The sequence below is a fragment of the Monopterus albus genome, unplaced genomic scaffold, assembly GCF_001952655.1.
Source record: "Monopterus albus unplaced genomic scaffold, M_albus_1.0 scaffold258.1, whole genome shotgun sequence".
NCBI classification, from domain to species: Eukaryota; Metazoa; Chordata; class Actinopteri; order Synbranchiformes; family Synbranchidae; genus Monopterus; species Monopterus albus.
The window spans coordinates 68,701-81,423 of NW_018128138.1; the positions used below are offsets into that span (position 1 = coordinate 68,701).

At 43.0% G+C, this 12,723-nt stretch overlaps 1 protein-coding gene across 7 annotated transcripts in view; it reads right to left on the reverse strand.

The window, feature by feature from the left end:
- The window catches only part of mapkbp1 (mitogen-activated protein kinase binding protein 1), a 78,719-nt gene that overhangs the window by 55,250 nt on the left and 10,746 nt on the right, over positions 1-12,723 (reverse strand). For all 7 annotated transcript variants that reach the window (XM_020621328.1, XM_020621324.1, XM_020621327.1 and 4 more), the window contains 11 exons: positions 11,455-11,615; positions 11,080-11,278; positions 8,577-8,720; positions 8,270-8,478; positions 6,963-7,054; positions 5,311-5,436; positions 4,519-4,589; positions 2,556-2,677; positions 1,944-2,019; positions 1,760-1,871; positions 1,493-1,556 (listed from right to left, as the gene is read on the reverse strand). In XM_020621328.1, the coding sequence (XP_020476984.1) occupies positions 1,493-1,556; positions 1,760-1,871; positions 1,944-2,019; positions 2,556-2,677; positions 4,519-4,589; positions 5,311-5,436; positions 6,963-7,054; positions 8,270-8,478; positions 8,577-8,720; positions 11,080-11,278; positions 11,455-11,615 (1,376 nt within the window). The remainder of the gene's footprint in view (positions 1-1,492; positions 1,557-1,759; positions 1,872-1,943; positions 2,020-2,555; positions 2,678-4,518; positions 4,590-5,310; positions 5,437-6,962; positions 7,055-8,269; positions 8,479-8,576; positions 8,721-11,079; positions 11,279-11,454; positions 11,616-12,723) is intronic.

Sequence of the window (12,723 nt, forward strand, 5' to 3'; positions counted from 1 at the left end):
AAAGCCTTTGCCTGAGCTGGACACACTGGCTTTGCAGCCATGGATAAGCATTCTTTAACAAAGTCCCCTGTAGAACATGAACGTCCACTCCTGGCAATTAGAGCTGAAATCTCATAGCTGGCCTGTGTTGCGCTTTCCTGGGCTGACGAGGGTCGTGTGAGCGTGTTTTGTTGTGGGCAAAGTTTAGCTAACAACTCTCGGCTCTTTGTCTTCCATGCCTCGCCTTTGAACCTTGTGAATGCTGCATGCCTTGTTTCATAGTGCCAGCAGTTATTGTACTCTTTTAGCACAGCGCCAGCCTGACCGCATATTACGCGGTCCGCCTTAGCCTTAATATCCGTAACACACTATTCGTCCTCCCAGGCTCGTTTACCATGCCTTCTGTCTGTCTGTCTGTCTGTCTGTCTTCTTTTTCTTCTTCTTCTTCTTCTACTTCTTCTTCTTCTTGTCCTTGTCCTTGTTTTATTGGCGGGTTGCGAGCTGAGCTGGGAGCTGCTTGACCTGACAACTGGGGTGGCATAATAAATTGGGGGGGGCTTCTCTCACCAAGTGCTGCTCAGGGGGGATTTGTTGGGCTTTTCCTCTATAATAATAGTAATAACAGTAAGGTCTAGACTTTACTGTGTAAAGTGTCCTGAGATGACTTTTGTTGTGATTTGGCGCTATGCAAATAGAACTGGATTGAGATGAATTAAGTGGCACTAGGCGTAATAGAGGCTCTGACTGCCTCCACTTTACCAAGAAAACAAAGCATTTCACAGTCTGCACCACTTTCAGCTGGGGCTAGATTTACCAGCTGATCAACCATCGTACAATCTAGAGTTACAATGATAGGTGGAAATAAGTCATAAATGTCCGCGGCAAAGCTCATCACTGTATATTCAATAAAACTTCTGTGAGTAAAAAGTCAAAAAGAACAGCTGATCAAAACACCCGCATAAACGTGCAGAGAAGTGGTAATTCGAGCTTCGCCTGCCGTCTGTCATCCACCGCCAGCTGGTCAAGCTTGTCATGAAGAAGTTGAAGGAAAAAGATGTCTGCAGTGTTAAATGAGAGGCAGCGAGAGGGATGTGGCTTTGAACTGGCGAACCAAGCAGATTCTTTAGGTAATGACAGGTGATTGTTTGGGTTGTAGGATAAATGCAGAGGACTAGGTTAAGTAACGTCTTCTGAACTGTCAGTCACAGTTAGCCAGATGAAATACTTTGTTGAATGATATTTAAAGTTAAAGAAACCCCCGCTGTTTGAAGTCAAGTTTTTTTTAAAGTTCAATAAATGCATGATGTTTTCTAAGAAATGAGTAATCGTGTTAAATAATTGTGATGTCAATTGCCCTAGGGGGCAATAAATAATAGCAAATAAGATGGGATGTAGAGCATCGAGCTCAAAGTGACAAGGTTGGAGGACGAAAATTCATCATAAGATACTGTGGGACATTTCAGGCTCTTCCTGTAAACGGTCACTAGGCCATCACCACAGGACGGGGACATACCTGTCTCCTGAGACCGTGACCAGGTGTCTGCAGTCGCTGCTGAACTTCAGACCTGTGACGATCTCTGAGGAACACACAGTCACTGTAAACTGGACAAAGGTCACAGTTCCATACATACACAGGTATTAGAGGGGGCACATTCATACTAGCATACGCTACCAGTCCGAGGCTTGGACACACACTCACAGTGAACCAAATGGGACGTGCCTACTGTAAACATACAGTACATGTGTATTTACATCTGTGGCAGTAACATGTTGCACTGACCTGAGTGTCCGAACATGGTGGCCACACACTCTCCAGAGTAGAAGTCAAAGATACTGATACTCTTATCTGAGCAGGATGTGGCGATGTAGAGACCTGATGGGTCGATCTGCACCTGAGGAGAACAAGGACGGGTTAACACCTGTCCAACACCTGTTGGCAACAGGACAATGTGGCCGGTACCAACCTTAATGGGAGTGCCATCCTCTCCCTGAGAGCCTTTGTACAACTTCTTCTGTTTCCCATTACTGATGTTAAAGATCCTGTGGGGGAGGGGGGTGATAATCAATACAATAATGGAGTTTGCCTTACAACAGCTGTTAAGGTACAACATCAAATAGAAAAATGTTGACATCAACAGAGCATCTTGGTTTTGTGGCTCAGATCAGATCCATTTCATTTATTCTAAGATCTTCTGCTGATCCACAGTATTTGTTCTGAGCACAGGCTCTTTGGCTGTATCCACTCCGATTAAGGATTAAAGTGAACAATTCAATGTTATAAATCTTAATATTCTGTCCAATTTTATATGCAGATGCTGAAATTTAGTAAAAAAAAGACTTCCACATCGTCTGAACTTAAAAAAAAGACTTACTGAGAGATTTAGAATACATAAATCAACACAGAAAACACACAGTTAACACTGTCTTTTCTGTATTTTAAATGATACAAAAACACCGAGTCCAGACAGATAGTCAGACTGGAACCAGCATCATGGTGTGTAATCCTGGTTCTGGTGCATGCTGGGTAATGCAACAGGTTTATTAATTTCCACTCTCAGCCAGGTATGTGCATTTACCTGATGCTGCGGTCCTGGCAGCCCACTGCTGCATACTTCCTGGTCGGCTCAACGTCCATGTCGTACAGAGTGGTCTTCCTGACGACGTGATGAGTCCGCGTAAACTCCAGCCCCTCATCCACCTGACACAGCGACAGGAAGAGGCCAAGAAGAGGAGCACAGCAAGTTACTGAGGTGTCTGTCATAGAGTTACAGCTTCTCTGCAGGAATCCCACTGATATGAACCGAAACTCTTCGATAGCACAGGTGACAGATGATACTGGGTGTTATTCTGGACCTTGTCATTGTCACTGTCTTCACTGAAATTATGGGATCTTGTGTAAAACCTTTTCCTAACCTTGGCATAAATTCAGTAACTGCATAAACTTTCAGACTGTTGAACTGCATCAGTTCATGAGCAGTCATGTGTTCATCACACGTCACCATTAACAATATCACCACCACCACTAAAATCACCATATAAAGACTTCTGCTTCGTTAGCAGCAACGTTTCTTTCAGTTTCCACTACACATCGCTAACTTTGTGTCTCCTCTCTCCTGTAGTGTGTCCTCTCTCTCTCCCGTAGTGTGTCCTCTCTCTCTCTCCCGTAGTGTGTCCTCTCTCTCTCTCTCTCCCTGTACCTTTCTGGCTCTGGAGCTCTAGCAGTCACCGGCCACATCGACCTGATCAGTGTTTGATTGTTGTGTCTTGTTGCTTTTCTTCTTTTGTCTCTCCTCTATCCACTCACCCCAACCGGTCGAGGCAGAAGGCCGCCCACCAAGAGCCGGGGTCTGTCGGAGGTTTCTTCCGTTAAAGGGAGTTTTTCCTCCCCACTGTCGCCAAGTGCTTGCTCAAGGGGGATTTGTTGGGTTTTCCCTATGTAATAATATTGATAACAGTAAGGTCTAGACCTTACTTTGTAAAGTGTCCTGAAATGACTTTTGTTGTGATTTGGCGCTATACAAATAACATTTGATTTGATTTTCAGAGTCTGACAGTTCTGAGTGTCAAGTCAGAAACCAGCAGAATAAAGCAGAACAAAGGGACCAGAGTCAGTGTGGTGTTAGGACGTGTTTCCAGTCCGTGTGTCAGTGACATGTCCTCAGAGCAGCTGGGACAGAAAGACAGAGTTCAGGTCACATGAAGTCAGACGCTGCATTGATTTAATAACCGATGATTACTTTGATAATGGATAATTGTAATTCCAGTAAAAACTCCAAACATTCACTTGTTCTTTCACTTTCTTCTTTTTCTTCCATTGATTCCATGAAAAACAACTGATAACAATTGGCTTCAGTTGGTTTTTATGTGTAAGTGGATGAAAATCAATTTTCACTGAGACTTGCCTGGCTGTGGGACAGCGACGTAGCTGTGTGCGAACGTCTTCACAGCTCCACAGTTAAACAAACAACAACACTGATCTGCATCACAGTCAAAGTACTGACCCCACAGAGCAGGAACACACATTCAACTTGTCACTGAAGTAAAAGTGCAAATGTTTTAGCATCAGAGTATAGCTAAAGTAGCATAAGTAAAAGTACTCCTTGTGTAAAATAATCATAGGTTCATCACTTAAATGTTGCAGCTGCTAGAGGTCGAGCTGATTTTCATGACTTTATCACTTAACATCATCATTTATTAGGTAATGCATTTCCCAATAACAATTAAAGGTAGTTGCAGCTGTTAGATACATGTAGTACAGATAAACTATTTCCCCTGAAATGTAGTGAGGTACAAAGAAGCAGAAAATGGACATACTGTAAATGCAGGTACCTTCCACCAGCAGTTAAATGCATGAAACATGTCAGATGAATGCACTCATTTGAAAACAGGTGACGTGGCCTCGCCATGTTCACACTGACACACCTGAACATCTCCTCTTTGGTCACACTGAAACATATTGTGCACAGAGCTGCAGAACAACACCTGCTTTTACTTGTGATTGGCTCTCAGGAAGAGTTGTCACTCAGGTATGGCTCTCACCTGCTGAGCGGTGCGGAAGTAGACGCTCTTGTCGGCTCCACAGCTGATCATCCTCACTTTCCCTTCATTGGCTGGTGGACACAAGCAGATGATGATGTCACCAGCAGCACAGGTGAGTTATCACATTTACCTGGTGACACTTTAATATGAACTGTTCAAATCCATTACTGCAGTAAAAGTACTAATACCATGCTGTTAAATACAAATGCATTCAAAATGTTACTGTAGTAAAAGTATCCAAGCATGGTCAAGAAATGTACCTCAACTATTTAGTATTTACTCGAGGCAGAGAAACAGCTCCCGTTACTGTTATTATTATGATGATATGAAGGTCATTTTAATGATTCTGCACAGAACTGCAACTGATGATTATTTTCATTATGGATTCTTCTCCTGAAAATTTCCTTGATTTATTTGATGTTTGGTTGTAAAACTTAAGAGAATAGTGAGAAAAAGCTGAATTAAAGCAGCAAGTCCTTGTGTCCAAGAAACCTGGAGCCATTGAATTTTCATTCTGTCAATCAACTAATTAATGAATTGACAAATTGTTCAGCTTTACTGTTGGACTGTTTCATTTGTAGCACAGATTCATGTTTTAGCTTCACATCATTTTGATGCAAATTTCATAAAATAACCAGCTGTAGCAGATGCAGCAGCATGAAAAGAAAATACTCCAGTAAAGTCTACGAGTACATCAAAACTGTACTTATGTGCAGTACTTCAGTATATTACTCTAACTGTACATGAGGGCTGTTTTTTTAATTACATGGAACCTCAGAGAGTGACACTGACCAGCAAATCTGACAGCTGTGATGGAGGACGAGTGTTCGTCCAGAGTCTGGACCAGACTGTAATCCTGGGACACGTCCAGGATGTGGATCAGACGGTCCCGGCTGGCCGTGGCTAATAACTGGAGACCTGACACACACAGAAGAAATGAAGCAGAGTAAAGTGCTATAGCACTCCCTACAGGCTGCTCAGTTCATTACATTACAACAGCGCGTGAAATGTTCTCAGTGTTCAAGCCACAGTTTGCTGGTTGGTTGGAAATCCATGAGAACAGAAAGGCAGAGGCTATTTAATATCATAAATGTCCACACACAGTTGATGCTCAGCGCTAATTAGCTGGTGTTAGCATACTAACATGCTGGTGAACAGTACAACTGCTAAACATTAGTATGCTGTCAGTGTCTGCTGAAAAAACTTGGAAGGAGGCATCTGGACTTGGTTTTAGGTAGAAGATGTTTCAGCTCTCATCCAAGAGCTCTCAGCTCTCATCAGTTCCGTCTGACTGGTGGTGAGCAGGAGGTATTTATCCCCCTGGGTGGTTTTTCAGGCCTTCGACTGCCAACAATGTCCTCTAATGACTCAGTCGTTATGGTCTGGTATCGGTGAGAGTTGTTACAACGGAAGAGTAGTCTACGTAAAACTACGTCCAGATGCTGTCTTCTATGTGTTTTCAGTGTACTATGACCTGGATAACGGAGAATTTGCACTGACTGTCAGTGTTTAGCTCAAAGCACCACGGCGCAGCCTCACAGAGCCTCTTGTGCCAGTCTGGCTCTCTGTGTTGTGTCATTGTCTTCAGTGCTTTGTGTAACACAAACATTAGTAGAAAACCTCATATCTGAAGTTTAAACTGTTTAATCATGTGCACTCACAGGACGCATGGTTTGTTGGAGATTTATGAGCCCGCGGGGATGCTGCAGACTCACATTGTGTCCTTCGTCTCACACAGAAACATGTCAGGCACCAAATGTTCATCACCCCCTGTAGTGTTTCCAATGTTTTAGTGTTTGTTTAAATGTCGAAAAGGTTTTGGTACAAATTCAAATTCACTTGTTCAGATTCATTCACAGTTACTGATCAGGATGAAACTGTGTTTCAGTTGTGATGAGTTGGCATCTTCTGTCTCAGCACCAAGCTGCAGACGTGTCCTCTGTCCTGCCATTAAACTGCTCGTTAATGTGTATGTATTCACAGCCTCTACTTTCCTCTCATTTCACAGTCGACATGAGTCTTAAAGTTGAGTTTGCTGGTTTTACAGTCGATGTGTAACATCACTGACAGGTTTACTAGCGTCTGATGTGCATGTGTGTGTGTTGTGGGGACATGAATCTGTTTACACAGGGAGACACAAATACATCCCAACAGCATAAATCATTAAATGCCAAGGTAATGAAAACACAACTGTATGCCTGTGTGTGGTTTTGTTCATCATCTACAACAGTGATGAAAGAAGTATTTTAGTGCAGTACTGATACCACACTGTACAAATACGTGCACTGTATGTAAACACAGGGAACAACACACCGTAGACTGTGCTACACTTTAAAATGTGCTTACATCTTGTGATATATATAGAGTGTGTGTATGTTGTGTTATGCACTGTGTTCCACAGTTTTCTTACTGTACATCGTGTTAACCTCTCTGCTGCCTCTCACCTGTATCAGGTTTGGAGAACTCGAGGCACAGGATCTCCGAGTCATGAGCCTGAATATTCAGGATCTCCTTCATACTGTCCAGATCATGGATCCTACAACACAAGTCATCATATAAGGAGTGGAATAAAGCTTTTGCATCCAAAGACACAGAAGGCTACAACAACTTCAGATCACACCAATAAAAGCATTCCCGAGGGCTCCTCTCACCCTGCTCTCAAACTGTTTGACCTCCTGCCCTCTGGGAGGCGCTTCAGGAGCCTCCAGACCAAAACCAGTAGACTCAGGAACAGCTTCTTCTTCTTCCCCACAGCTGTTTCCTTACTGAATTCTGTCCCCCGCTGACCCCCCCACTGCCTTCCTCTATACCACTACACACACCTCACCCCTTCTCATCTCTCCTCCCGGGACTAATGCAATACATTTCTATTACCTGTAACACTAAGGTGATCTGTTAATTTGCACATACTCACAGAATACTGCTCTGTATTCATTTGCACACTGTACTAATGCTGATACTGTATATTTATTTTTATCTTTGCACTATTTACATCCATTGAACTGTTCACTCATGGAACTTATCTTCTTATTCTGCACCGTTTCATTCCATCTCATCCCATTGCACCAGTGTTCCATAAACTTAATGTACCCTGTCCATTACTGTAATTTGAATCCATAGTCTGTTGTATATCGAACATTACCCTACATATCCAACTATAAATTGTACATATCCATCGGTAAATTAGTTCAGACTGTAGATACTGTGCAATCTGCACTGCTGTTATTGCACTTCTGGTTAGATACTAAACTGCATTTCGTTGCCTTGTACTTGGACATGTGTAATGACAAAGTTTAATCTAATCTAATCTAAAAACAATGCAAAGATGACATTCAAACAAAAGATGGAGAAGAGTTTTGACTGTACAGACTCCAGACAGGTATGAAACAGTACTCAGACCATAACCAACTACAAGTGCAGTAGGAACCGTCAGCAGCAGTACCACTCTGACTGAAGAGTTAACCTCCTTTTACACCCATTTTCAAACCCAACAAGCACAGAACAGGGTCGTTGGGCTTTATGGCTGGGATCTGAAAGCATGAGGAGTGAGAGTTTTGGAGTCTGTACCACAGAACAACTCCACAGGAATGGACCAGGCACCATACTCTGGTCCAGTTTCCAGTCCTCCTCAGTACATCCATGGTAGATATGTGATTCCCTTTACCTTAACTCCACCCTAACCAGTTACCATTGCCTACTCTTGAGTATTGGGATCTAAATCTCCTGGGATACTACCCAGTCCCACCCTCACCTGAGGACTCCCATGCGGTCTCCAGAGGCCAGGTGCTGCCCGTTAGGACTGACTCTCAGGGCCCTGATGCCCGCCCGGCTCTGGTCTGTCTGCTGTCCCTCACATCCCGATGACCCCGCTTTCTCTGTGTTGCCACTGGCAACAGTGAGGCTGTCTGTGTCCAGCAGGCTGGTTATGTTGTCGTCCACGTAAATGACCTTCTGCAGGTCCTGGGGGTCAGAGCTCGGGTGGTCAGTTGTACAGGTGTGTGTGTGTGTGTGTGTGTGTGTGATGTAAATGTAGAGGGGTATGTGCGTGTATGTCCTACATGGCTCAGGATGTTCCTGTTCAGGATGTTGTGTCTGTCAATGCTCCATAGTCTGATGGTGCTGTCTGAGGAGCAGGACAGGAAGGAACCAGGGGGAAGACGCACCTCTCCTCTTCCTCTTCCTCCTCCCCACTCTGGGTACACCTGCAGAAGGAACAGCAAGAGGTGCTGCTGAAACTGGAGTGTTTCATTTGAACACAATAGGGAAAATGGACGGGAACATCCGCAGTCGCTGTTACACTCAAGTACATCTCACCCATGTTTGTTATACTGTAGGTTAAAGACTGAGAACATTTCTTCAAAATATGAAACGAATCCCATGTCATTTATAATATTATTACCTCTCTCTGTAAAATGGGATTTATTGACTAAAACGTATTCACAGGTGTGCGACATGTCACTGTGTAAGCCTTTACTTTCAGGAAGATGAACAGCCTAATGTGTCTCCAGTCCTCTAAGTTGTTAATTATTGTTAATATCAACAAAACGTGCACAGTCTGTTCTGGTAAAGTGTCTCTGATCCATCTGTGAGATGACAGATCCTGTGACATGGGAGGTGGCAAAAGGGCGATAACCGTTATTCTTCATAAACAAGATTTGCTCAGTGTGTTCGTGTGGAATGTTTGTGTGACGGGGAGGGAAGGGGAACTCACCATTTTTATTTAAAAATGGTATGTGCTACAGTGTGTTTGGGCTTAGTTTTGTTTTTACATATTTCTCCAGGCTAAGAAAACAAAAGGCTGCTTGCATGATGCAGGACTAGATAAATAAATCTGTCTGCCTAAAGTATTGGAGAGGCCTGCTAATAATCAGGTAAATAATTTTTCAATTAGTAATTGTATTTTGAATCCATGTCAATCTGGCTTTAGTCAGGGACACAGCACTGAGACAGCGGCCTCAAATGTTGTTGGTGATATTGTACAGGCTTTGGATAGAAAACTGGATTGTACTGCTCTTTTCATCCAAAGCTTTTGATTCTGTGGATCACAACAGTCTCTTGCAAAAACTTGGCCATACTGAATTTGAGAAGAAGTCACGTAATTGGTGTGACAGATCACAAGCTGTTGTAGTGGATTAAGTCTAATTTTATGGGTATTCTTAGAGGAGTCCCACAAGGACCCATTTTGGGCCCAACTTTATTCACTATTTTTTGAATGATCTAGGATCCAAAGGCTAGTGGTTAAGGCGCAGCGCTCTCCCTGCAGTGCCCCGGGTTCGAATCCAGGTTGCGTCACGAAGGGCATCCAGCGTAAAACACGTGCCAAATGTCAACATGCGAGTCGTCAGTGTGACGGTTCGCTGTGGCGGGAAAAGCCGAAAGTGACCTTGGGATCCAAAGTAAATAGCAGTACTATGCTTTTATATGCAAATGAGTTTAACAGATGATCTGGACACTGTTTTAATATGATTTTATGTATGCTGATTTTGTGTATATATTTTATTGTTTTTGATGTGTCTTGTGATTTTGAATTTTTGATACAGATTTTATTTGATTCATGCCTTTATGTTTTACTGTTTTGACAATGTTATCTCTATGCCAGGGCACCACTGAGAATGAGAGCTTGCTCTCAACTGGTCTTTCCCTGAATAAATAAAGGTGATGGTGATGATGATGAAATAGCCTACCTGGGGTGGTAGGCTACAGTTGAGGGACAGGTAGCCTACACTCTTTTATATGTGGTCCAGTAGGGAAAAAAATGAAATGCCAGCTACATTGCACTCAAAAAACACAACCATCAATTGTACATGTAGTCACACAGATGATTTTGATACTAAGACTCTGAAGGAAAAGCACATATAGTAGCATATGTATCTTGAAGAGAATTGAAATGTTCCCATACTGGACATAACTTATGTTTTGGTGCTGAAGCCGTGGCAATATAATGCGAATAGCCACACTGCAATGATCTCCAACACTACAAACCCATGAACTTTGTGATCCCCTTCCTCACTCCTTACATCTCAAACATCACATCAAGTGCTATTTGAACCCACAGCCCAGATGAAGTTTCAAGCATCATCAGTGATGTCACTTTCTAAACGATTCAAGCCTTGTCATGAAAGTTCACTTTCTGCTGCCCCAAATACTTGACACATGCTTCGAAGCCTCTGCGTTCGGCCTAACATCACTAAATCATTCAAATGTGACTGAAAACACAAAATCCATCCTTCAATTCATGATAGTTTTCTTGTGTTCTTAGTTTATCTCTTTTCTTTTTTTTTTTTTCCTCAGAGCTATAAAGAATAGCTAGCAGTTTGCCCAGCTTCCAGTATGTATGCTAAGCTAAGCTAGCTGTGTCCTGTTTCCAGTCTTTTTGCTACGCTATGCTAGCTGTCTCTGCTGTTCCCAGTGGTGATGCTGAAGGGACCGCAGGAGTAGCAGTGACAGGTGCTGCTGAATCATGTTTCTGTGGTTTAATAATGGTTTAGCCCCATGACCTCCGGCCTCTGGGTGTGTGTTTGTGTGACTGCTGTGCTGTGATACAAACAAACACACACTGACCTCCACACTCCACACACAGGACGAGTGGTACAGGGCAGAGTACAGTTTTCCCGCCCTGCAGTGGTCTCGCAGGTCTCGGACATCCCAAATGTAAACACTATGATCATTGTAGACACAGGACAGCCAGTGGTTGGTGGGGTCATAGGTCACAGCCACCGTGTCTGGATATCGAGCCTCTTGCCTGCAGGAGAACAGCTGACTGAGGAGGAGGAGGAGGAGAAGGCAATGAGTACTGTAAGGAAATCTTGGAAGCCTAAAAATACCTATCCAATAAACTGGTTCCGAGTATGATACAGACTCTAAATGTGGGCTAAATATGGCTCTGCTACAGTATTAGCTCATAACTTTTTGCTACCTTTCAAGTGTATGCGTTACCTGGCGTGCACCATGCTGGCGATGTCAGCTCCCAGGGAGTGTGGGCGGGGCAGAGTGCAGATGAAGTGCAGGTTGATGGGGCTGAAAGCTCTAACTGTCCCGTCAGAACAACCACAGTAGATCAGCTCGTCAGAGACGGACAAACAGGTGGCCTGAGATGTCTGAGGACGCAGACAGGTGAGTCAGGAGGGCTGCTGAGGACGCCATGATAAACAGAGGCGTGTGCTGCAGTACATCTATCCTAGTGAGGACATTTAGTCTGGTTTGAAGGCTTCAGGGCCAAAAGGCTTTGTTTTTAATGTAAATTGTCATTTGAAAGAGCAGGATTCTCATTTTAATTGTGTAAACATGATATAATGTAAAATACAGCTCAATGTAGCTAGTAAGTACCAATAGTGGTGAGCGGCCACTAGGCTCCACTCTCTGTTCATGTGTGCTGAGCTGAAGCTGGTCCAGTCTCCATTTATTTTATTCTGGTTTTTATTCATCCTGTTTTCAGATATGGTTCTATTGCTTCTCTGTGACCTGTGTCTGAACTGCACTGTAGACATAAAGCTACCAAGTACAAGATTTGATAGATAGGAAATAATTGTGGCTTTAAATTGAACACTGGTCCAAGCAAAGATCACAGCTACATAGTGTACATGTTCTGGACAAAGCACTTTGTTTTTCTGCTGTGGATCTGAGAGTAGCTCAAAGTGCAGATGAGAATATTTTTTGCATGTTATTTATTGTTTATTCGGTTATTTCATTGTTTTCTTGGTTTAAAATGTTTGATTCTCTCATGTTTTATTTTCATTGTCTTATCTGGTTTAACTGGTTTTTATTTAACTTTCTAAAAATATTTCTTAAAAGTTCATCCTTTTTAAAAAGTGCATCATGTACATTCATCTCAAATTGTTTTCGCATCATTTTTATTGTTAACATTGCTTGATATCAGTGTGAAATGCGTGAACCTGTGACAAAAGTACTGTAACAAATAAAGTCTGACTGACTGATGATTGACTGATGCTGTGAGTTTCTGAGGAATGTTCTGGATGTGGTGCAGTGATCTTTGTCAGTCTGTCCAGTTTCTGACAGCCAACTATCAGACTTTAGGGTCAGCTAAACATGACCTCTGGCCCAGAACTGCCCCCGTGACCTCTAACCCTGACTGAACTGTGCTGTAGCAAAGATGGAAAACAATGCCTCCTACTTTATTTTGGAAAGCTGGAATTTTAGCTAATAAAATCACCACATGCTTTGTTTCTTTAGATAGACTGATGTTAC